The sequence below is a fragment of the Mauremys reevesii genome, linkage group 2 (assembly GCF_016161935.1).
Source record: "Mauremys reevesii isolate NIE-2019 linkage group 2, ASM1616193v1, whole genome shotgun sequence".
NCBI classification, from domain to species: Eukaryota; Metazoa; Chordata; order Testudines; family Geoemydidae; genus Mauremys; species Mauremys reevesii.
The window spans coordinates 213,658,631-213,683,854 of record NC_052624.1 but is presented as its reverse complement, the minus strand read 5'-3'; the positions used below and the strand labels follow the sequence as shown (position 1 = coordinate 213,683,854).

General features: G+C 42.1%; 1 protein-coding gene across 22 annotated transcripts in view; it reads left to right on the top strand.

Moving 5' to 3' along the window:
- The window catches only part of CCDC178 (coiled-coil domain containing 178), a 350,640-nt gene that overhangs the window by 103,887 nt on the left and 221,529 nt on the right, over positions 1 to 25,224 (top strand). For all 22 annotated transcript variants that reach the window (XM_039524821.1, XM_039524816.1, XM_039524819.1 and 19 more), the window contains one exon: positions 15,960 to 16,073. In XM_039524821.1, coding sequence (XP_039380755.1) covers positions 15,960 to 16,073 — 114 coding nt within the window. The remainder of the gene's footprint in view (positions 1 to 15,959; positions 16,074 to 25,224) is intronic.

The window sequence follows — 25,224 nt, the reverse complement described above, 5'->3', positions numbered from 1 at the left end:
TGACTCTGGCTCCAAAACACAAGAATTGTAATCTGCTGGTTCCTTCTAGGAGTGTGAGTCTGGACTCATTGCCAATACTAGCTCACTTATCCAAGGACTGCACTACCTCCCAAAACATGCCAGAACCATTGGTATTGACAGTTGGAACCCCCGGACACTGGGATTTATAGAGATATATACAACATTGGAGAATATGTTTCTCCTTTATCTGTAGCCTCCCATCCTCTCTGGTCTGGCCTTTCTGAGGGACGTTTCTACACCAGAGTGTGTACTACTTCTTCGGTGTCTCAAAAACCATCTAATCTCCAACTATCAGGTAGGAGTGCTCCCGTACTGACAGCCCCACCATTGGAAGGGGAGCAGTTTTCAGATTTGGATGAGTCAGACTTTCCGGCTGCTTTGCCATCTTCTCAGAGAGAGCCAAGACCCAACAGGCAGTTGAGGAGATCTGGGCACTACCCGTTTAGATATGATTTCCCCAGGGACTTCTGGGATCTGATCCCAGGAAGTCTCTCACAAATGGTTGATCCCGTTTTCTTGTGACCAATAGGATCCTTATAGCAGACAGCCGGAACCCGCCCAGGAATCTTACCACATTTCTCCTTCTTGGCTCCCACTGGATCCGTCGGCGTATGAGGAGGAGGACATTGACCTGGATCAGCAGGTCAGGAATCTCATCCTCATCTCCAGACAAAGCAGTCACTCCTTCCTCTCCATCTCCACCAGATGACCATAGGCAGTGCTAGGAACTGCTGCAGGGGATTGTCAATGATCTCCAGATGCTGTTTAAGGAGGTCCAGGACCAAAAAAACCCACCGGCTCCTGGATGTTTTGCAACCTGCAGGCCCATGTGTAAGGTGGTGGTGTTTCCAGTTACTGAGGTCACCATAGAGCCATCTAGATTGGTCAGGCAGTGGTGCTACAAGGAGGGCTTTTGAGATCACTGGGAGGTATTCATGGACAGAGGATTGTTCTTGTGGAATGGACTCCACTTGAGTAGGGAGGGCAATAGACTTCTGGGATGGAGGTTGGCACAACTTATTAAAATAATTTTAAACTAGGAACTCGGGGGAGATGGTTAGGAGATGCTCATGTAATCTCCATGCCTGATTCTAACATTGACTGGGAGGAAAATCAAGTAATGGAGAAGGGAGCAATGGAGCAGTGTACAGGAGAATGGACATTAAGAGGGAAGATAGTGCCTATATCAATTAAGCAAATAATCAGGTAGGTGATACTGACAGTAGAATGACTGAACTCAAGCAGGTGAGGAATCTGGATAAAACTAAGCAGAAACTACTAAGATGTCTGTATCCTGATACAAGAAGCCCAGGTAACAAAATGGAGGAGCTAGAACTACTGGTGCAGGAAGTGAAATCAGATATTATAGTGATAACAGAAACATGGTGGAATAGTAGTCATGACTGGAGTACAGGCATTGAAGGGTATGTGCTGTTCAGGAAAGACAGAAATAAAGGTAAAAATGGTGGAATAGCATGGTATATTAATGATAAGGTAGACTGTAAATAAATTAGAAGTGATGTAATGGATAAGACAGTGTCTGTTTGGGCCAAAATGACTTTGGGGAAGAAAGCTACTAGAGGTTCCCCTGGGATAGTGCTTGGGTATGCTACAGACCCCCAGGCTCCAGGATAGAGATCTCTTTAATGTTTTAATGAAATAAATATTACTTAGAATTGTTGTGATTATGGGAGACTTTAACTTCACAGATATAGATTGGAGGACAAGTGCTACTAATAATAGTAGAAAGAACAGACATACTTGTGGAACCTTAGAGACTAACACATTTTTATTTTGTTAGTCTCTAAGGTGCCACAAGTACTCCTGTTCTTTTTGCAGATACAGACTAACACGGCTGCTACTCTGAAACCTAATAATAGTAGAATCATAGAATATCAGGGTTGGAAGGCACCTTAGGAGATCATTTAGTCCAACCCCCTGCTGAAAGCAGGACAAATCCCCAGACAGTCCCCAGTTCCCTAAATGGCCCCCTAAGGATTGAACTCACAACCATGGGTTTAGCAAGCCAATGCTCAAACCACTGAGCTATCCCTCCCCTAGGGCCCAGATTTTCCTGGATGTGATAGCTGACAGATTTATTCACCAAATAGTTGCTGAACCAACAAGAGGTGATGCCATTTTAGATTTGGTGTTGGTGAGTAGTGAGGACCTAATAGAAGAAGTGGTTGTAGGGGACAATATTGAATTGCGTGATCATGAAATAATTCAGTTTAAATTAAATGGAAGGATAAAAAAATAGATCTGCAATTAGGGTCTTTGATTTCAAAAGGGCAAAATTTAAAAAATTAAGGAAATTAGTTAGGGAAGTGGACTGGACTGAAGAACTCAAGGATCTGAATATGGAGGAGTCTTAGAATTACTTTAAATCAAGTTGCAGAAATTACCTGAAGCCTGCACCCCAAGCAAGAAAATAAAAATGTGTAGGGAACGGTTGCAGACCAAGCTTCTCAAACAGGTGATTAAGAGAAAGAAGAGAGCCTACAAGGAATGGAAGATGGGATGGATCAGCAAGGAAAGCTACTTCTTGGAGGTCAGAAAATATAGGGATTTTGATAGAAATGTAGTGAGAATTGCTAAAAGCCAAGCAGAATTGGACCTTGCAAAAGAGATTAAAACCAATACTAAAAAGTTCCTATAGCCATATAAGTAAAAAGAAAACAAGAAGAGAAGAAGTGGGACCATGAGCACTGAGGATGGGGTGGAGATTAAGGATAATTTAGGCATGGCCCAACACCTAAACATACACTTTGCCTCAGTTTTTAATAAGGCTAATGAAAATCTTAGGGGTAGTGGCAGGGCTGCTAATGGGAACGAGAATATGGGAATGAAAATTACCACATCTGAGGTGGAAGTCAAACTCTAACATCTTAATAGAACCAAATTGGGGAGCACGGATAGGCTACCTCCAAGAATATTAAAGGAAGTGACACATGAAATTGCAAGCCCAATAGCAAGGATTTTTAATGAAACTGTAAATCTGTATCCTATGACTGAAGAATTGCTAGTATAGTTCCCATTTTCAAGAAGGGGGAAAAAACATGATCCAGCAGACTACAGGCCTGTTAGTTTTACCTCAATTGTATGCAAGGTCTTGGAACAAGTTTTGAAAGATAAAGTAGTTAAAGAAATACAAGTAAATGGTAGTTGGGATAAAATAACAGTTTTACAAAAGGTAACTTGTGCCAGATCCAACCTGATTTCCTTCTTTGGGAAGATAACTGATTTTTGTAGACAAAGGAAATGCAGATTTCAGTAGGGCATTTGTTGCAGTGTCACATGGGAAATTATTAGTTAAATTGGAGAAGATTGGGATTAATATGAGAATTGAAAGGTAGACAAAGAACTGAAAACCAGTTAAAGGGGAGACTACAACAGGTCATACTGAAAAGTGAACTGTCAGGCTGGATGGAGGTTACTAGTGGAGATCCTCAGGAATCGGTCTTCGGATCAATCATATTTAACATTTTTATTAATGACCTTGGCACAAAAAAAGTGGGAGTGTGCTAATAAAATTTGCAGATGACACAAAGTTGGGAAGTATTGCCAGTGCAGAGGAGGACCGGAAAATCATACAAGAAGATCTGGACGAACTTGAAAACTGGAGTAATAGAAATGGGATGAAATATAATAAAGCAAAGAGCAAGGTCATGCCCTTGGGGACTAACAAGAATTTTTGCAATAAGCTGTAGACATATCAGTTGGAAATGACAGTGGAGGAGAAAGACCTGGGTGTATTGGTTGATTACAGGGTGACTATGAGCCGCCAATGTGATAAGGCTAATACAGTCCTAGGATGCATCAAGTGAGGTATTTCTAGTAGAAACAGGGAAGTGTTAATGCCATTATACAATGCACCAATGAGACCTCATCTGGAATACTGTGTGCAGTTCTGATTGCCCATGTTAAAGAAAGATGAATTCAAACTGGAACAGGTGCAGAGAAGGGCTACTAGGATGATCCGAAGAATGGAAAACCTGCCTTATGAAAGGAGATTCAAAGAGCTCAGCTTGTTTAGGCAACCAAATGAAGGCTAAGGAGAGATATGATTGCTTTCTATAAATACATCAGAGGGATAAATACCAGAGAGGGAGAGGAGTTATTTAAGTTACGTGCCAATGTGGACAGAAGAATAAATGGCTATAAACAGGCCATCAACAAGTTCAGGCTTGAAATTAGATGAAGGTTTCTAACCATCAGAGGAGTGAAGTTCTGGAACAGCCTTCAAAGGGAAGCAGTGAGGGCAAAAGACCTAACTGGCTTCAAGATCTTGATAAGTTTATGTAGGGGATTGTATGATGGGATTGCCTACAACAGAGTGTAGTTGATCTGCGATTGCTAGCAGCAATTACTTCCAACGGCTGATGATGAGGTACTAGATGGGGAGGGCTCTGAGTTACTTCAGGGAATTCTTTCCAGGTGCCTGTCTGGTGGGTCTTGCTTAGGTCTAACTGATTGCTATATTTGCGGTCAGGAAGGAATTTCCCCCCGCATCAGATTGGCAGAGACCCTGGGAGGGAGTTCCCGTCCTCTGCCGCATGGGACATGGCTCACTTGCAGGTTTAAAGTTGTGTAAATGGTGGATTCTCTATTACGTGAAGTCTTTAAATCATGATTTGAGGACTTCAGTAACTCAGACACAGACTGTAGGTCTATTACAGGAGTGGGTGGGTGAGGTTCTGTGGCCTGAATTTGCAGGAAGTCAGACTAGATGATCATGAAGGTCCGTCTGGCCTTAAAGTCGATGAGAGCCGCTACGGAGAGGGCAATGTCACAACATTAGAAGACCACCCTGACTGACAAGGCCTCAAAGAAATTGTATCTCCTTGGGAGGAAGGTCTTGTCCTCTACAGGCCATATTGCTAGCTATCAGGCCTCATTAGCGAAATATGATTTTAACTATTGTTCCAGGCTTGTGGACTTTAAAGACAAACTTCACCCCTGACGACAGAGCCCAATTACAGTCCTTCATAAAGGAGGGCAAGTTAATGACAAGAACATTCCTTCAGGATGCAGTGGATGCAGCAGATACAGTACTCAAAAGCCTGGCCACTTGTATAGCCATGAGGGAAGGATTCTTGGCTACAGAGTATTCTTGCTGCAGGCAGTGGCCCAGTAATAGTATTGCCTTTTGAACAACTTTCAAATAAGGGGGATTCCCTTCCTATGTCATTCTCTTTTTATTTTCCCCTTATCCCTCCCTACTTCTGTTGAGTGCTCACTGCTTTCCAGCTGTAACAGAATTGTGGGAGGTGTTGGGCTGTACAATGGAAAATTTCTTATCTAATAATTTCCTTTCTGTTAGCAGTGTCTCCCAAAATTCTACCCATGCTGGATGGTTTCACTGCCGGGGGCAATTTTTTTATTCAGTCTGTCATCATGTAGGCTGTGTGTCTGTTATACATAATAATTGAGTGGGTGTTGAGGTTATCTTTCTATGAGTTTTACACTGCTTTGGAATGACTCCTCTGGTGGCAAGTCAGAGAAAGAGGCGTGGCTAACACAGGTGGTGCTGCAACTTCAAACTGCTTCTCGAAATTGCAGAATGGAGGGGAACAGCCCAGATTTGTGGAATTGTGGAAGATGCTGCTAGCAGAAAGGAAATTATCATGTAACAATTTCTCCATTTTGAAACTCAGTGTGTACTGTCATTAAATTCTATATGCCCATGACTGCAGTAGCAGTACAGATCAACAAGGCAGGGAAGGCACAGGCACACAAAAACATCAGTAAGCACAAGGAAACTGGTGACATACCACAATGTGGCCGTCATTTGAAAATCAGGAAGACGTAGCATTTCAGATTCGAGCAGCCAATGAAAACTTGGTCCATAGCATTGTTCTGAAGTGAGATAGAAGCACACAATCTCAAGCATCTCCATTTAATGGCTGATAAGCTTGTCATAGTGCAGTAAAAGAAACAGTTTATTTTCTTTGAACCTAGTACATCACTCACTATACTCACGACCCATAAATATTCCAATTTATTGTCCCTAAGTGTGAATAATGATGTTATTGACATGTCATATGGCACTGTTTCTCCCTGCCCTTTATCCTTTTCTTTCCGTGACACTAACCGCATCCCAGTGCAAGAAAGCAAGGGGTTTATTGATATCTGGTAGTAAGTTTCAGCTGGCCTGACCAGTTCAGTATATCCCACCTCACTAATGTCATAACCTGTATCTTGAAGATATCATGTAAGATATTAATAGAAAGCTAATAACATACTGATCATTAATATTATTGTGTGATATATGGACTGAGGACAAATTCAGAATTACAGACATATTGGAAATTATGTTATCAAGGTTTGTCTGCCAAGCAAAGCTAAAGTTACTGCACCCCAAACAAAGGAATGTGGTTCTGCCACCTTGAAGGTATTTCCAAGGTACATTAAGAGACAATGGGAAGGCAGTGTACATAGAAGGTAAACAGGGGGAAGAGATATTCACTCAGCATCACAGCAGGGTGAAGAGATTGCAGGAAACAGATCAATTTGCATTTTAGCAAACACCAGCAGCAGAAGAAGCCAGCATGGAACTTTTTTCACCACCATACTCCATGTCACTTTCCTCACAGCTTGAAGGTACTTTACTTTGAGGGGTAATCTTCAGAAGAATCAATTTCAAGGTGCACTAGCTATAGAAGGGAGGTGCAAAGAACCCCGAGTTATCTTTCACCTACGAAGACAAAGGAGAACCAAGCACTTTGGACTTTATGGGCGATCCTGACCAGGGGAGGTCAGTCATTTTGCTGAAAGATAGATGGGTAAGGAAACTACCTTGAACAAAGGCTATAGTTTGTCTTGTTAAGTCTTAGCCTCTAACAAGTGTTTTTCACTTTTATTTGCATGTAACCATTTCTTACTCTATCCTTTATCCTTTTGTTAATAAACTTGTTTATCTTTTAATCTAAAACAGGGGTCAGCAACCTCTGGCACGCGGCTCACCAGGGTAAGCACCCTGGCGGGCAGGGCCAGTTTGTTTACCTGCTGCATCAGTAGGTTCGGCTGATCGCAGCTCCCACTGGCAGCGGTTCGCCATCTCAGGCCAATGGGGGTGGCGGGAAGCGGCACGGGCGAGGGATGTGCTGGACGCTTCTTCCTGCTGCCCCCATTGGACTGGGATGGCTAACTGCGGCCAGTGGGAGCTGCAATCAGCCGAACCTGCTGACGCGGTGGGTAAACAAACTGGCCCGACCCACCCTGGTGAGCCACGTGCCAGAGGTTGCTGACCCCTGATCTAAAAGAACCTAGTGCTGTGTTTGATTTAAAGTGAATGTTAACTCCATTAATGTGGCAAGCTGTTATGTATTGTATCTTTAAAGGGACAAAGGAACCTTAATGTCTCTCTGAATGGTCCCGAAGAGGGCTGGATGTTCCAGAGCACATGGTTTTGGGAAAATTCTTGATGAGGGGTGGGGATGTTGGGGTCATCTTGCCAGATATAACCAAGGCTGATGGAAGCCAGAGTGTGGCAAGGGTGTAAGAAGCAGGCTGCTGGAATCAGAATTGCTGTGTGAGAGTTGCTTAACACAGAGATGCTCAGTGCATGATTGTATGCTGTCTGGAAGCATCCTGACAAGAGAGCAATAGCAACAGAGCATATTGAGGCACTCAGAGTTACAGGGCAGGCAGTAACACAACTCCTCACTGGTCTGGATTGCAGTCCAGAAGATGACACTGTCGTCTTATCTCTCCCTCAGTATTAATAGTATTATACTTCTGAAGAGGCAACATGTGGGGGGGGGGCATGCGTGGTCACATTCCCCCCCCCCCCACACACACACACGATTGCTCAGTCACATGGTGTGGCTGGGCCCCCTCCCTGTGTAGCAGCTGAGCTGGGGAGCTGCGCCAGGCAGGGAGAGGCAGAGGCTGGAACAGAGGAACAAGGACAAGTGCAGAGTCCTGCACTTAGGACGGAAGAATCCCATTCACTGCTACAGACTAGGGACTGAATGGCTGGGCAGCAGTTCTGCAGAAAAGGACCTAGGGGTTACGGTGGATGAAAAGCTGAATATGAGTCAACAGTGTGCCCTTGTTGCCAAGAAGGCTAATGGCATTTTGGGTTGTATAAGTAGGGGCATTTCCAGCAGATCGAGGGATGTGATCATTCCCCTCTACTCAGCACTGGTGAGGCCTCATTTGGAGTACTGTGTCCAGTTTTGGGCCCCACACTACAAGAAGGATGTGGATAAATTGGAGAGAGTCCAGCGGAGGGCAACAAAAATGATTAGGGGGCTAGAGCACATGACTTATGAGGAGAGGCTGAGGGAACTGGGATTGTTTAGTCTGCAGAAAAGAAGAATGAGGGGGGATTTGATAGCTGCTTTCAACTACCTGAAAGGGGGTTCCAAAGAGGATGGATCTAGACTGTTCTCAGTGATAGAAGATGACAAAACAAGGAGTAATGGTCTCAAGTTGCAGAGGGGGAGGTTTAGGTTGGATATTAGGAAAAACTTTTTCACTAGTAGGGTGGTGAAGAACTGGAATGGGTTACCTAGGGAGGTAGTGGAATCTCCTTCCTTAGAGGTTTTTAAGGTCAGGCTTGACAAAGCCCTGGCTGGGATGATTTAGTTGGGTTTGGTCCTGTTTTGAGCAGGGGGTTGGACTAGATGACCTCCTGAGGTCCCTTCCAACCCTGAGATTCTATGATTCTATGATCTGGGAGCTGCATGGAGGGGCTGCTGCTTTCCTGGAGGTGTGCGGGGCCTGCTTTCTGGAAGGGGAAGGGTTGCTGGGAGGGAGGGCATGACTTGAGCTGTTTTGGGGTTGTGTCCACCCCACTGTTAGCAGGCCAGGGTCATCTGTGTAACTTCTGTCTCTACTCCTAAGAGCAGCAATACCATTTTCCCATTATATTCTGTTATCTCTTAACTAGGACCAAGAGACTTTCAAAAAGAAAAAACAAACAAACCAGATTAACGGCTATAGCATTCGTTCCTACTCCTAATCTTATGTGTTCCTTTCAGTTCCTCTCTCACTACTGTGCAGGATATGACACAGAAAAAGCAATGGACAGGATCTAATCCTTTTCCAGTTGTGAATGGCACTATTTGTTGGTGATAGATTTATTTTTTTTAAATATTCCTTTAAGGTCTCCCTTTTCTAAATAGTACTGTCTAAAATTTATTCTAGGATCCAAAAGAGAAATTCCAAACTTCTGAAGGACACTACTGAAGCTGTCATTTGTTACATAGCTACTATATAGATGGACATGAATTCCACATCTATCCTCAAAAAGCAGCAAAGAGTCCTGTGGCACCTTATAGACTAACAGACGTTTTGGAGCATGAGCTTTCGTGGGTGAATACCCACTTCGTTGGATGTATGTAGTGGAAATTTCCAGGGGCAGGTATATATATGCAAGCAAGAAGCAGGCTAGAGATAATGAGTTTAGTTCAATCAGGAAGGATGAGGCCCTCTTCTAGCAGTTGAGGTGTGAAAACCAAGGGAGGAGAAACTGGTTTTGTAGTTGGCAAGCCATTCACAGTCTTTGTTTAATCCTGAGCTGACGGTGTCAAATTTGCAGATGAACTGAAACTCAGCAGTTTCTCTTTGAAGTCTGGTCCTTCAAACTGGACAGTCTCTACGGAAAAGGATAAATGGACACAAATCAGATATTAGGAATGGCAATATACAAAAACCTGTAGGAGAACACTTCAACCTCCCTGGCCACACAATAGCAGATCTTAAGGTGGCCATCCTACAGCAAAAAAACTCAGGAGCAGACTTCAAAGAGAAACTGCTGAGCTTCAGTTCATCTGCAAATTTGACACCGTCAGCTCAGGATTAAACAAAGACTGTGAATGGCTTGCCAACTACAAAACCAGTTTCTTCTCCCTTGGTTTTCACACCTCAACTGCTAGAAGAGGGCCTCATCCTCCCTGACTGAACTAACCTCATTATCTCTAGCCTGCTTCTTGCTTGCATATATATACCTGCCCCTGGAAATTTCCACTACATGCATCCGACGAAGTGGGTATTCACCCACGAAAGCTCATGCTCCAAAACGTTTGTTAATCTATAAGGTGCCACAGGACTCTTTGCTGCTTTTACAGATCCAGACTAACACGGCTACCCCTCTGATACTTGACATCTATCCTCAGTGGCCCTCTCTATTAATTCACAGAACTGTAAAATCTAGAGCTGCAAAAATTTGTTAGCCCATCTACGTGCGAAGACTGGATTGTTTTCTATGGTGTATATATACTAGTATACAGTCATTAGTCCAATCTAGTTTGAAATGTGCCAAGTAATGGAACTCTTATCATTTCGCTTGAAAAAGTATTATGCAGGTTAATAAAGCTCATTCTCAGGAAGTGCTTCCTGATCTTCATCCTAAATTTTCTCTTTCTTTTATCCATTCCTCCTATAACCACATTTGGGATGCATGTGTACTTAGCTGGAACATCCTAGAAGACTTGTGATCATGCAGCCATGCTTATCTAAATGTTTGCTCTTGAGCGTATATAAAGAGCCAAGGACTCATCTCCACACAGTTCCTGTCTTAACTGTTTCATTAGTCAGATTACATCTTTTGCCCTTCTACCTTCATAATGTCTTTACCTTTATAGTTAGTTTCGGACAGCATTTGTCATTAATCTTACTAGTTTTAATTTTCTTATGTACAACAAAAAGGGGGGAGAGCTGTAGTTTCAATTCCTGATAATTTATATATTAAGCTAGGCTGAACAGGTTAGTAGAGTCACTGATATGACTGGTTAGTCTCTTTGGTTGCAACATAGTTTGTCTGCTCTGTATCACCATTTGTGGACCAACATGTTCACTGTCCTCTATACTTCTCTGACGGGGTACTCCCAGAAGACATGCTACATGTTTGTTCCCTCTGCACCAGAAGCCCATAAGAGTCAGAGATCTTTCCTCAGAGAAGTAGTACTGTAGCATTTTCCTCGCCATCAGTTCCAGTTAACTAAACACTTCAGCAAGTTTGAAATCCTCATCATCAACAAAGTGCTCAGAGGCATCTCAAAAGTATCCTGGTTGTTTAAGTCTGCTTGCTGATTGTTAGAAGCACAGTGGATTGGAACAGGATGCTACTGAGCATTCTGGAGTTTTGATCAGATGCTGAGAGGAGATTTTATGGAAGAAACATCACTGATATCATAATTGGAACTGAAAATTCATAGGCACCATGACTCAAACAAGGCCTCTGTGCAGGGAGAGGGCTGAAACTGGAGGGGGACTGATGCAGGGTATAAGGGATATATGTGACAGATATGCCTTGAATCATTAATAACTGATGATTCCTTCTGGCCATCAAAAATTAGAAGAGCTATTCACCTTTGTTTGTCCCCAAATAAGATTCATTTATGAAGACAATAAGAAAATGGTTCATGTAATGTGAGACACTTTGTCTAATGGCCCATAGATCAGCCAAGGTACGCTATACCAAGTTCATCAGCAAGCCTTTGAGCATCTTTACACTCATCTGACACCTTAATCATTAGTAGACTCAACTGCAACCTTATTTTTCTTGCCACGGGGTAAACAGAGGATACAATGAACATCCTCCACCTACAATTCCATTCTCTTTAGTTCTGAATCTTCTAAGAACCAAGTTTGACAAGGTGGTCAAGAACCTCCAGTGAGTCATGCCTCAAAGTCTCTTTTCCTAGTCTTTTTTCAGACTGATTTTTCCTCCCCACAAGGCAGCATAAAACAGAATTTCTTCAGAAAAATCAGTGTTAGATATAGTTTAAAAAAAGAGATTCCAGTTCGTGCCCATTCCAAGTCCCCTTTTTTGTATATCACTTTCTTGAGAAGGAGCTAAAGAACAAAATAATTTCCCATCTCCATTTAGGAGCCATAGAGGAAGCCTTGCAAGACTCAGGATGAGGTCTCTGCACGTTTTGTTGATAGCCTATGTATTATCCTCAGTAGAATAATTTAGGGCTTGTTTACATTTGAAATGCTACAGCAGCACAGCTGCCCTTTAGTGTAGACATTACTTGTGTTGACGGGAGGGGTTTTCCCATCACTGTAGTTAATCTATCCCCCTGAGAGGTGGTAGCTAGGTCGACGGAACCTAGCGCTGTCTACACTGGGGGTGAGGTTTGTGACATTCCCCAGGATATAATCTGGACTATTGAACAGCAGTGTTCCCTTAACTCCTTAGCATGGGGTTCCTTTTACACGGCTATGCTGTCAGAGTAGTCATTCCTGGCCTGCTCACACAGCCTTCAGCAAGCAGATTTACTTCCAGCTAAATAAATGAGCACTCTGACCAGTCACTCATGAATTACATACAGGATGACACCCGGAAATTATTAATCACAGAGTTTCCCCCAGAAATATTCATCTTGTACTGTCCAGCACACTACTGAACAATGCAAGCTCGTAGAAACTCCATCATTTCATAAAAGGAAAATGATATATGCACCAGCGTTACTATCCCAAATAGAGTTTCGCACACACTTTAATCCAAACATGCTGATTAAGATAAAACAATAAGATAAATTTATTAACTACATAAAGATAGATTCTAAGTAATTATAAGTATTGATGCATAAAGGTCAGGATTGGCTACAAAACAAAATAAGAGTAATATGCAAACTAATACGTAATTTAACAAACTAAGTGAACTTAAAAGCAAAGATTTTGTCTCACCATGTGCTCTTGTAAATTTCACAGGTTGGGCCTTCTTCCAGCCTGGGACCACTCCCCCTTTAGTTCAGTTCTTTGAAAGTTGTTGATGTCATGAGCAGAGAGATCAGAGGAGAAGTGGTGAAATGGAAGCCACTGTCTCTCTCTTATACCATTTTCTCCTCTTGAAGGATTACCCCCAACTGGGGTGTAGGCAACAAATAGTCTTTTATGGACGTGAGGGTTGAACTGTCTCTGTGATTAAATGTATATTTCTTGTTTACACCTTCCTATTGCTGAAGAATGGCTGCTTAAGACAGTGATCACTCTTTAATACCTGGCTGGGTGCTACTGAGTTTTGTCTCTGAAAAACTAGTTTGGACCTGCCTTTCTAACTCTGGAACATGTTACAGCAATGTTATGCAGTAGAAACATATAGCTTTACATATAATGTTGATACACGTATTTTGTTATGACAAAGCATACTTTGTACAAAATTTATTGCAGAGTTGTAAAAGTTATGACCATAATAGTATAGACTGTCACAAGGTTGACTTAACTGCGTCTCCCAGGGCTGTAGATTGTTCACACCCCTAACAATGTAGCTGAGTCTACCTAACTTTTTAGTGTAGACGAGGCCTTAGTCCTTAGGAACCATGTCACAGAACACGGTAGTCTTGCTATTAAGGTAGCTGAGAATAGCAGTAAGGCATGTGTGTGGGGGAGAACCTTTCAGTTATTCTCAACCTTCCACAGTGATTGCAATACGTGCTTCTCGCATGCCTTGTGGATCTTACTTAGATGATCATACAATCCAGGATCTCTGAAACTGAGGAGACTGTAGTTCACATCAGTATGCTAACTCTAAGTTTTGCTTATGCCTTTCTTCTCTTCATCGCTGCCATGTGTTGTATGAACAGGCATGCAGGAGCTCACTTTTGTTCAGTGTGACAAAAAACTTTTTGGATCTGGGAAAAGTGTATGCTGCTTCACATGCCTAACAAAGAAAACATTAACAACCTGAATTGAAAACACACTAGTCAGCATAAGTGGTTTCTCAAAAACACAGTTACTGCTTTGATCTTCTGAAAGTAGTAGACTCCTCAAACAGACTTCTTTGCTACCAAAGAGAATATAAACTGCCTTCAGTTCTGTTCCAGACACAACAGGGAACAAACCTGGCCATTTATTGGATTTTTTGTCCAGGACTTGAGTCAAGAATTCTGGTAAGACTTTAACAGAAAAAAATCAAATTGTCTTGTGAATCTGTCAGATTTAATTTAGACACATGAGTTTTAGTTCTCAAACCAAAGCCTTGGTATGAAAACTTCCATGACCTCTTCCAACTCACATAAATCTTCTTTTGCAGAATCACAGTTAAGCTAGTGAAGACTTCCATCTCTACTGGAAGAATTTTCCCAAGCAATCTCATCTACAATTTACTCTGAGTTCAGTTTTCTGACTATTGAGTCAGACTTGTTAGTCTAGACCAGGGATCGGCAAGCTTTGGCACGCGGCCCACCAGGGTAAGCACCCTGGTGGGCTGGGCCAATTTGTTTACCTGCCGCATCCACGGGTTTGGCCTGCACCGCTTCCTGCAGCCCCCATTGGCCTGGAATGGCGAACCGCGGCCAGTGGGAGCCGCGATCAGCTAAATCTGCAGACGCAGCAGGTAAACAAACCATCCCGGCCTGCCAGGTTACTTACCCTAGCAGGCCGCGTGCCAAAGGTTGCTGATCCCTGGTCTAGACCCTCCTCTTTCTCTGCCTTCACTTCCTACAGGGACTCATTTTTTCCTTTTTGTCTTCTCTGTTTAGCTCCTATGGAACACTTCTTCCAATATTTAAACTATCCAATCACTCAGATGTAGAATTTTTTTTTTAAGTATGTTAAAATAATTGAGATCGTTTATTTGTGATGCAGGTATAATAAGTCACAACTGCTACATAAAACTACAAAAAGATATTTCTAATAGCTAATAGTATTTTCAAAACAACATGTTAATGACAGTGATTAATGTTGTTAGCCCTTCCCAAAGTAAAATTTAGTAGAAACAGTGTGACAAAGATCACATCATTAGTCTTCTGGAGATCTCGAGGGGTGTGGTATGAGTTATATATCCTTGTCTTTAGCTGTATATATGTTTCGGTCTTAAAAGTTGGAAACAATGTTTGCACAAGCAGGTTTGTATCTGAATAATATTAAAAAAATGTTAGTAATTTCAAGGAAGAACTTAAACTCTTTGATTAAAAATTGAAAGTATTGCAAGTGAATCAGAATGTGAAAGCTATATTTAATGCTGTTAGTTACATATGATACATAATTTCATAATTTATCAAAGAAAACACTTTGAATAACTTTATCATTGTATATTTTTTGTATACGTATAGAGTAATTTACAAAATTTACTTAGTCATTATATACATTAATAACTACTTCTGTCATTTAATAGTTTGAACTTATACCAATGATGTAAATGTGTTTAGTAAAACAGATATTTAAAAAACTAATTTCTGGATATGTTAATTAATAACACACTGGATTAGTGAATGATGTAAAAATGAGAAATCCCAATATGGTATTCTTTCTCTTCTCACAGTTTCTTAGTAGCTCTCCTAAGTACTATTTCCCTTGTTAGTTCACAGTCACTAAACCATAAGTATTTCTTGCTTCCCTTATGCTATTTTCATGTAGGCCATTCATAACACATATTTTTAAAACAGTGTTGTTATAAATGTGTTGGGCCCAGAATATTAGAGAGATAATGTGAGTGAGGTAATATCTTTTATTGGACCAACTTCTGTTGGTGAGAGACAAGCTTTCGAGCTTACCCAGAGCTGAAGAAGAGCTCTGGGTAAGCTCAAAAGCTTGTCTCTCACCAACAGATGTTGGTCCAATAAAAGATATTACCTCACTCACCTCATTTCTCTGTTTTGAACATAGAAAGTCTATTTGTTAGCTGGCAAAATAAACTCATAGACCCACTGGGAAGAAAGGAATTTGCTTATAATCAGTGGTGAAACAGTGATATTTTGCTATGTGACAGAATACAATATATGAATCAACATAGTTGGGTGTGTGTGTTTAAAATGCTATTTATATAGTTTGAAGTGTTTCTGAATGCATACACATGAATATATAATGTAGCTACTAAGTGAACTAGATGAAAAAATTGTTAAGTGAAACTAAAGATGAACTTAAATGGAACTTTTAAAGAAAAGTATTTAATTGCTAATGTGTTTTATAATTTCCCAAAGGAAAAAGGACAATTACTTTTGAATACTAACACATCTGTCTATGCATATATTTTCCAGAAACTTTACAATCTGAATCAGAGGATGCAAAAACTAGATGAACAGAAGAAACAAGCAGAACAACAACTGGAGCACAAAAAGAGTACCGTGAAGAATCAGTTAACTGATATACAGGTGAATAGTGTAATATCTGCAAGTTGTTTTAAAACTGCAAATTTATTAGGCTTAATTCCAAAGGTTAACCTGTCATTTCTACTCGGTTGCTCTGAATGTGTATGTGTACACATACTGTATATACTATTTTCTGTCTCTTGCTTGAACTAACCTATCAGGTCCATAGCCTTGAGACAGGGTAAAGTACAAAGCAGAATTGATATTGGGGTCATTGAGAAGTCCTATGCTTTCTTCATTTGCTACACTGGCTCAGATTGCTTAGGGGGCTTTAGGAAAGCAATGGAGAAAATCAATAAAGGAAGAAAAAGATTTTGGCTGTAATAGAAATTGCCTGCTGATTACACTTTTGCTCAGCAGATGGCATCTTCTTGTAAATGATGGCTTACATCTTCTATATTAGTTACTAAACTGTATAATCCACAAAGAGAATTATGTAGCATTTTATTACTGAACACCACATTTTATATAAATATGATTACAAGCAGGTATAAGAAATAAGCATTTTCTTTTCAGGACTCTTTTTATTATTGTTATCCTTTCATTTGTGTAGCATATAAAACTAAGTAAGATATCATAGTATCAAGGATGAGTCATATAGTTTATAGGTAAACAAAGAGAAAAAGCTTTTGGTTTAACTATAGTAGCCTTTTTATTTCGTGTATATTGTAGTTTTGGTAGGGAAAAATTCATCCCCTGTACAGAAAAAAATTACATTAGGGACTAGGAAACTCAATGTTGATTCTTTTAGTGTGCTCCCTTTGGAGTGTGAAGACAGAGGCTATGTCTACACTACTGTGGTAAGTCGACCTATGCTATGCAACTCCAGCTACATTATTCACGTAGCTGGAGTCAACGTATCTTAGGTCAAGTTACTGCGGGGTCTAAACCGTGGGGGGTCGATGGGAGAAAATCTCCCATTGACTTACCTTACTCTTCTTGTTGGGGGTACAGTACAGAGGTCAACTGGAGAGCAATCTGCAGTTGATTTGGCAGGTCTTTACTAGATACGCTAAATCGACCGCCGGTGGATCGATCTCAGAGGGTCGATCCCAGCTGTATTGTAGACCTGCCCTGAATTTGTCTCTCCATCCTCTTAACGAATGTGCAGAGGTTGAGATCTACCTAAGCAGCAGAGACATTGATACAGAGGTCAAGTGATTGCACTGTTCTTCAGGGCACTCCCTTCCTATGCTAACACTTCCTTTGCAGATATGTGTCCAACTATCTGCTGTCCCCAAACCCACCACTCAGGTGATGTTTCAGTTGGAGGGGTATGCCACAGAATGTAATGTGGAATGGAGCAGCACATTATTTTCTGTGAGGACATCTCCAGAGATTTGAGTCAGTAACAGCAATCCTATGTAAAAATATCACAAACTTAGTCTGATTTGGTATCTTATAGCTCTGGAGGGCAACAGGAGTTTTAGACCACTATAAAGGGGATTCTTCTTTGAGTAGTGTCCGTATGGATGCTTCACTTCAGGTGTGCATGTGCCTCCATGCACCTTTGATCATAGATTTTCAGTAGCAGTGTCTGTTTGTCCTTCACATGTGCCCTGCACATCCTCATGTCAAGAATGCATAGGGCTGTACGAGCAAACTACCCTCTATCCCTTCTCAACAACCCTTGGCCTGAGATAGAGCATCAAGCATGCCCCCTTTACTCAGGCTGTTCTTGGTATAGTATAGTTAGTTAGCCATTTGTTAAGATTGTTGTTCCCCTTCTATTAGTTTTTTTCCTGATTGATGGGTGGTTTTAGACTTCTTTTCTGTGGTACGAGAGGATTCCTAGACTCTAAGCAGTGTCTTTCCTGCCAGGCAGCTATCTTGGTCAATGACAAACTTTCTTGTTGACTCTGCTGTTTGGGGGACACCCATATCCTGAGTAAGTGTAAGACTTGCTCCTCCTTCAAAAGCAGGTCTCAAAAAAAAATCATAGGGATCAAATTCAAATTATTGATGATTGAGCAAGTCCTAAGCCTGGTCTCCGACCTGAGCTCTGAGAACTGCCTTGCATCCCGGCCTCTAAGCACACTTAGTACATCATCTACTTCAGGATCCTTGTCACTAAGAGCCTCAGGGGATACTATTGCTGCCACCCCACCCACCTCTGGGTTTCGGTCATTGAAATTCTCAAGGAAGCCAGCATCTGCCTCAGTATCCACAGTTCAGGGAGCTTCACGTTCTAAGTCTCTGGGTACTGATGAGAAAAGTAGGAGTCCTAGATCTCCTTCTAAGACGTCTCAGTCACTGTCTGAGAAAAATGTTCTGGAGCCCTCAGGTCCCAAAGGGAGTTCTGTTGAGGCTTCCTGTGGCTCCAGTACTCTGAGGATATCTAAAGTGTCCTCTAAGAGCCATACTACTACCAAAGAGGATATGGTACTGAAGACAACTTCGTCTTTGGGTAGTCATATCCATACCAGTAGAAGTTCTGTGCCAAAGAATTCTGTCACATCAGACACTTTTGTATCCCCAGTAGCTATGCCATTATCCTATAGCTCTGCATTGATAGTGCTGAGTCTGACCCTGGACATTCTGATACCAAATACTCAGGGTCTGTAACACACACACACACTCAAGACAGATACCAAACTTGGTACTGAAGCCGGCCTCCACAGGATCTCATTTAACTCCTGCCTACATACCATTGGCACTGCAGGAGTTTTGTATTCAAAGGACCTTGTCTTGAATGAGTCAAAGTCCCCATTAATGGTACTGGACATCTGTTTGCACCAAAATCGTCTGGATTATCAACTCCACATTTTTCATTGGGACCTCCTTCTATACCGACTTTGACTATCCAGAGTGAACAAGTATCACCTCCCCTTGAATATGTTGACAATGACTCTTCTGACAGATTTTTGTATATGGTTCTCTTGCTTATTCTGTGAGACAACATTCTCCTGTCCATTCTGAGAGGACAGATGACTTTGACCCTTGTCTACTTGTTATGATCAACAGAAGATGCCTCCTCCCATGCCCTGTGGGCCCCACAGTGGCCTTATTGGGACCCCTGGGCCCTATATCACCAACAGTTCATAAGGGCCCCAAAACACACTCATAAGGAGCATAGGCAGAACCATTTTTCTTTGTCTTCAGTCCCATCGTGTCAACCTGAACCATTGGAGGAGATCTTTGAGAGAGCAGGAGGTAAGGACAGACGAGGCAACACCTCACACAAATATTTCATCATCATAGCCAGATGAGGTTGTAATGCCTCCACCACCTTCCATGGCAGATGACCTTAGATGGTTCCAGGAGCTGAAGAAACTAATTGCTTATGCTTCATATTCCTTTATAAACATCCAGGATTCTCATAATAAACTCCTGGACATTTATGTACATGTTGCCCTCCCTGTTTTTTGCTAGAGCCTGCTAAGATCATCTGTAAACATGCTAACAAAAAACCTATTATGTTCCAGCCAAGGACTCAGAGTTTTTATTTTAACACGTGTCCGAAACCGATTGCGGTTCGATCAGCTTTGGTATTGGGAGAGGAAAAACAGGCTGGACCAGAATAAAGTTTAAAGCCAAGTGGCTGCATTTATTGGGGGGATAGTTACAATGTTGGCCGAGGAGGGGGGTAATTCTTAGCTGGGATGTTATTAAACAATACAAACACACCCAAAAATCATTAACAATACAAATCTATACTGCTCACTGCTTCACACTGAGTAGGCAGACACACCAATTACACAAGATGGAAATCGGGTTCGTCAGAGCGGTGCCTGGTGCAACACAGAAAAGAGACCCACAGGCCACTGCCTCAATCGCCCTTGCTTTCACACTAAGGGTTTTACCCAGAGTGTGGTACGGCTGCGATTGTGCAGATTCCACTCCCACAGACCGCGGGGACAGAAACCCCTTGGTCAGCTAATCCTCAGGTGGAGACAGCACCCAGCACCAAGCACTCCACACAAAGACAGAGCAGTAACTCACACAACTTAAAACAGTCTACAATTAACTATCTACTAAAACTCAGAACAACTATACAAACTAAACAACTGTGCAATTATGAGCTCAATAATTCAACTCTCATATACTGTATACACACTTGGTACCGAGTTAGGAAGGGGGAAAAAGAGGGGAAGCTAGGTAAACAAAATGTCAGAAATTAGAAAGCAAATACCGCACTCCAGGCGCAGCTGACCAGCAGAGCAGACACCAGAAGCATGACGAGCTGATAGAAATAGATCCAAAATGATAAATCCAAAGCGACAAATCCAAAACGACACGACACGAGCTAGCTATAACGGGAGGAGACCCTGGCTGAAAGGTTGATCAGGCCCTTCAGCTGACACGTGGATACTCCACAAAAATTTTGGGGGGAAACCTAGTTTTATTCAAAGGGTCTCACTCACTCGTGTCAGCATCTGATTGGTCCCTGGCTCCTACACCCTTCAGGCTCTGAGCTGTTGCCCCCCACGCCAACAGGATCTGCACACGACACACTGGCATCTCTGCACAAGGCACTAGCCTGACCCCTAGATGACCAGGCAGAAAGAGCGGGAAAATGCACACAGCACTAGAATGTTGCACACCGCACCTCAGGGTTGCACACGACACCACGGTGTTGCTGGGCAGAATTAGGTCTCTGCCCTCTCCTGTGGAACAAGAACCTGGTCCAAGATGGAGGCTGCCTTGTCCTTTTAGCAGAACAAGATGGCCGTGTACCGACAATTGGCCATACAGAACCATAACTATGTATAGGGTTGCGACAACACGCAACACCAAATTCCCTGGTTGTGGACAGTTAATGAATGCAGTAGACAACACAGTGCTAAGTCTATCCCTTACAACAAAGATCACAAGTGACTTGACGTCTTCGGTCATAGAGTTACTCCTCTGCAACATTGCAATTCAGAATAGCTAACCAACAAGCATTCATGTAAAAATATGGCTATCTGAATTATAGTAAATTTAACACCTTTATTGAGCATTTGCCAGAGGAGCACCACAAGCAATTTAAGGCCATCATAAATGAAGGGCAACTCTTAGTGGAAACATCATTATAGGCCTCCTTAGATTCAGCTGATACTGCAGCACAGTCCATTTCCACTGTGATTGTGATGCAACAAGCTTCATAAAGAGGGGCAGAGTACTGTTGAGGACTTCCTTTTTGATGGTCTCAAATCGTTTGCTGAGTCTACCAATGACTTTCTTCACGCTTTAAAAGATTTGAGGGCCACACGTAGATCCCTTGGGATTTATATACCTGCAAATAAAAGAAAATTTAGCAGGTCTCAGACAACTCAGAGATCTTACCCAGTTCATTTATCTAGTTTCCATAGACCCTCTGAATCACCTTCCAAGAGTCCTCGGTTCTCTAAAAAGAAGCTACAAACTGAAACACCTACCTCATCCCAACCCTCTGTTTTATCCAGTTGCCAGTTCTGATGACTTGGTCAAGAGTCCAGATCATCCATTCCACAAGAATCTATAGCTGTGCTATCCTATCATCCTCCCCACCTTTGGATAACACCTCTCCTAATTTCAACCTGCACAGAAGAGAATAACATCCAACGAATGAGTTTTGGAAGTCGTAATATCAATTATTCAATGTATTCCATTTTTGTCCCTCCATCCCAGCCCCCTTCCCCATCCCTTTTCAGGGTCCCATCTCACAATCAGTAGGTGAGACAGGAAGTCACTTCCTTTCTATGCTTAGGAGCTATAGAACCAATTCCAGTCCAGTGCAGGGGAAAAGAGTTCTATTCCAAGTATTTTTTTTGTTCCTGAAAAAGAATGGAGGCTGGAGACAAATATTATACATCAGACATCCAAACAATGATGTGAAATAGCAGAAATTCAGGATGGTGACCCTTGCAGCTGTAATTTGCTCCTTAGAGTCTGGAGATTTTATTTGTGACTTTAAGCCTTCAGGATTCATATTTTCATGTCACAATTCACCCTTCTCACAAGAAGTTTCTTCATTTTACAGTCGACCGCAATCACTTCTGATACCATGTGCTCCCTTTTGGACTCTCCTCTGTCCAAGAGTGTTCTCTAAGATCATCGCAGTTGTAGTTGCCCACCTACCTTGACTAGGTATAGTTGTTTTCCCCCATCTCAATGATTGGCTTCTCAGGGGTCAATCTTAACCAATTACAAGGTCTCTTTTCCACAGTTTAGGCCTTCAACTCAATCTTGAAAAGTCTGTTTTGACCCCAGTTCAGTGGATAGATTTTATAGGAACTTTTCCAAATGCTGTGATAGCCAGAGTTTACCTACGTGTGGACAAGTTCACAAACTTGAAAAATCATATTGCAAGAATTCAATTAAGTCCTCAAACATTGTCAAGAAATTGTCTTCAGCTATTAGGTCATATTTTCATAGCCCAATACACCAGATTAAATCTCCTGTTTCCTGGAATAGCTCAGGACAATTTATATACTGAACAAGCATTGGATTCTGGACTCAATCAATTGGTGGAAGAATAATGTATGGGAGTTCATTTCATTCCTTTAGTTCAAGCTCTTCGTACCATCGTTATTACATCAGATGCATCCCTCAGGATGGGGAGTGCATCTGGGACCACATACCATCTAAGACCCATGAGAGTCTTCTGAACATCAATTATCTGTAGTTGAGAGCAGTCAGGAAGGCTTGCACTCACTTCTTTCTACTGGTCTGAGTCCAATCTTTCAAGATTGCAACAGACAATGTAGTCTGCATGTTCTACATCAATTGTCAGGGGAGGGTGTGCTCCCCCTCACTATATGCTTAGGAGATAAAACTCTAGAATTGGTGCATAGCCAACCAGATAGTCATCTCAGCTTCTTACCTCCTGAGTATACAGAACACCATGGCTGACGAACTCAGCAGACATTTCTCCCAGAGTTGGATTCACAAATAGTCAACAGCATATTTCTAACCTGGGAAATTTCAGAAGTGTAACTTTTTGCCACCATCACCAACACAAAGTGCAAGTAATATTACTCAAGAGGGGGATTTGATCCTCAGTCACTAAGAGATGCCTTTCTTATTTCACAGGTAAGGTGTCTTCTTTACACTTATCTACCAATGCCACTGCTCATAAAAGTTCTCAGCATGATCAAGCAAGACAAGGATAAGGTCGTATTGATTGCACCTACTTGGCTGAGACACAGCTAGTATCCTTCACTGATTCTACCTGCTTCTCATCCACTACTGACCATTCCAATCAGTTGCTTCCTGTTGTCTCGGGATACTCAGACACTTCATCCCAAATTGGAAGTTCTGTGACTCCAGGTGTGGCTCTTAGATGGTTCTCTGGTATAGAGACTTCCTATTCAACAGAGGTACAGCAGGTGTTGTTAAACAGCAGAAAGATATCTATGAAAAATACTTGCCTTCAGAAATGGAAGAGATTTCACTAATGGTGTACCTGTCATTAATTCTCTCTTGTTCAGTCTTCTCTTTCCACCATCCTGGGCTACCTGCTAGAATTAAAAAGATCAGGTTTCACCTATGAGTTCCATCATTGTTCACTTGGTGGCTATTGTGACACTCTGTACCTCAGAGTAGTACCCTGTGATATTATTATGATGTGTTTTGTACAAATTATGCCTTGTGAGGTATCATTTTAAGTGTCTTAATTTGTTGAACATTAATATCATGTTGAATTGTATGTGCTATTGTGTGTGAAGTTATGAAGTATTGCTATATATGTTACTAAAATACATTGTGAGGTTGGGAATGCCCACGGCCAGCCTTTCAGTTACAACAAAAGAGTAGCCATCACCGGCCAGATGGTTATCAATGGCTCATCAACACACAGTCCATTCTCCCTGAGGCTTCTAGAAGAAGGCACGTACACCAGGCGGGGTTGGCTACCCACATCACAGCAAGGAACTTTCTAGAAGCTGGAAGAAAGTATAAAAGAGAGACAGTGACATCATCAGTTGGCCTCTTTCCCCCATCATCTCAGCACCTGAAAGAATGTCTGCAAGAAAAAGATGTTGAACTGGGGAAATTTGGTCCCAGTCTGGAAGGTGGTCCCACCCTGTGTATTGAGGAACTGTAACCTCCTTATACCATCTGACAGGGTGAGAAAAGCTGTTTGTTTCAACTCTTGCTTAGACTAAAAGTTTAGGTTTTAGAATGTGTTTGCTTTTTATTTTCTTAATGTAGCTATCTCTGACCTTTATGCCTATCACTTATAATTACTTAAAATTTTATCTTTCTCTAGTTAATAAACATATTTTAACGTTTTATCCTTACCAGTGAGTTTGTCTACAGTGCTTGGGAAATCTGCTCAGGTTACAAAGGCTGGTGTGTGTCCACTTCCCTTTGAGGTAAAGCTATAGCTGTTGATGAATAAGGTGAAGATTATTTTCAGAGTGTTTTGTAGCCTTGCGGATGGTTCATATGAAATGACAGCTGCAAAGTCTGCCTCCTCCCCTGCCCCTGATACATGGAAACTTTTTCAGGGGACAGTCTATTGCCCCTCTGGTCAGGGTAGTAAACACCCTGGATTGGCAGCGCATTGCATAGTAGCTAGCTTACTGTCAGCAAAATGATACAGGTTGGTAGTGACTAAAAGTTACAATCTGATGGCTGTGAGGTGGCCTATGATAAATTAGTTTGATTTCAGTAACTAGGTGGTGAACTAGGTAATGAATTTACACAGACCAGGTTTCTAACCAGTGCAAGATGGTACAGTTCTGAGTTGCAAGACTGGAGAGCTGGGAGGAATTAGCTGGAGCGTCCCTATTGATGGTTCATAAGTGACTGGAAAATCATTCGTATAACTCAGTTGGGTGTGTCCCTGCCTGTGGATGTCTGTATAAGTGCAGTGCCTGCCAGAGGCTTGTAGCTTGACATCAGCATCACAATTTGAGAAGCAGCCCAGGGTGGTGGGTTTGGAGGGCTCCGCAGTCCTACAGTCCAGGTTGCATTCCAGGGACCCCATCACAGCTATAACAGCCTTTTGCTTGCCTATGGAAGGTTTTTCAATTTTTGCTCACCCCACAATGTCAAGTTCTTCTTCGAGTGCTTGCTCATATCCATTCCAGTTAGGTGTGCGCACGCCGAGTGCACGTTCATCGGAAGATTTTTACCCTAGCAACACTCAGCGGGTCGGCTGAGCGCCCCCTGGAGTGGCGCCATTACGACACCGGATATATACCCCAGCCGACCCACCCGACCCTCACTTCCTTCTTACCGCCCG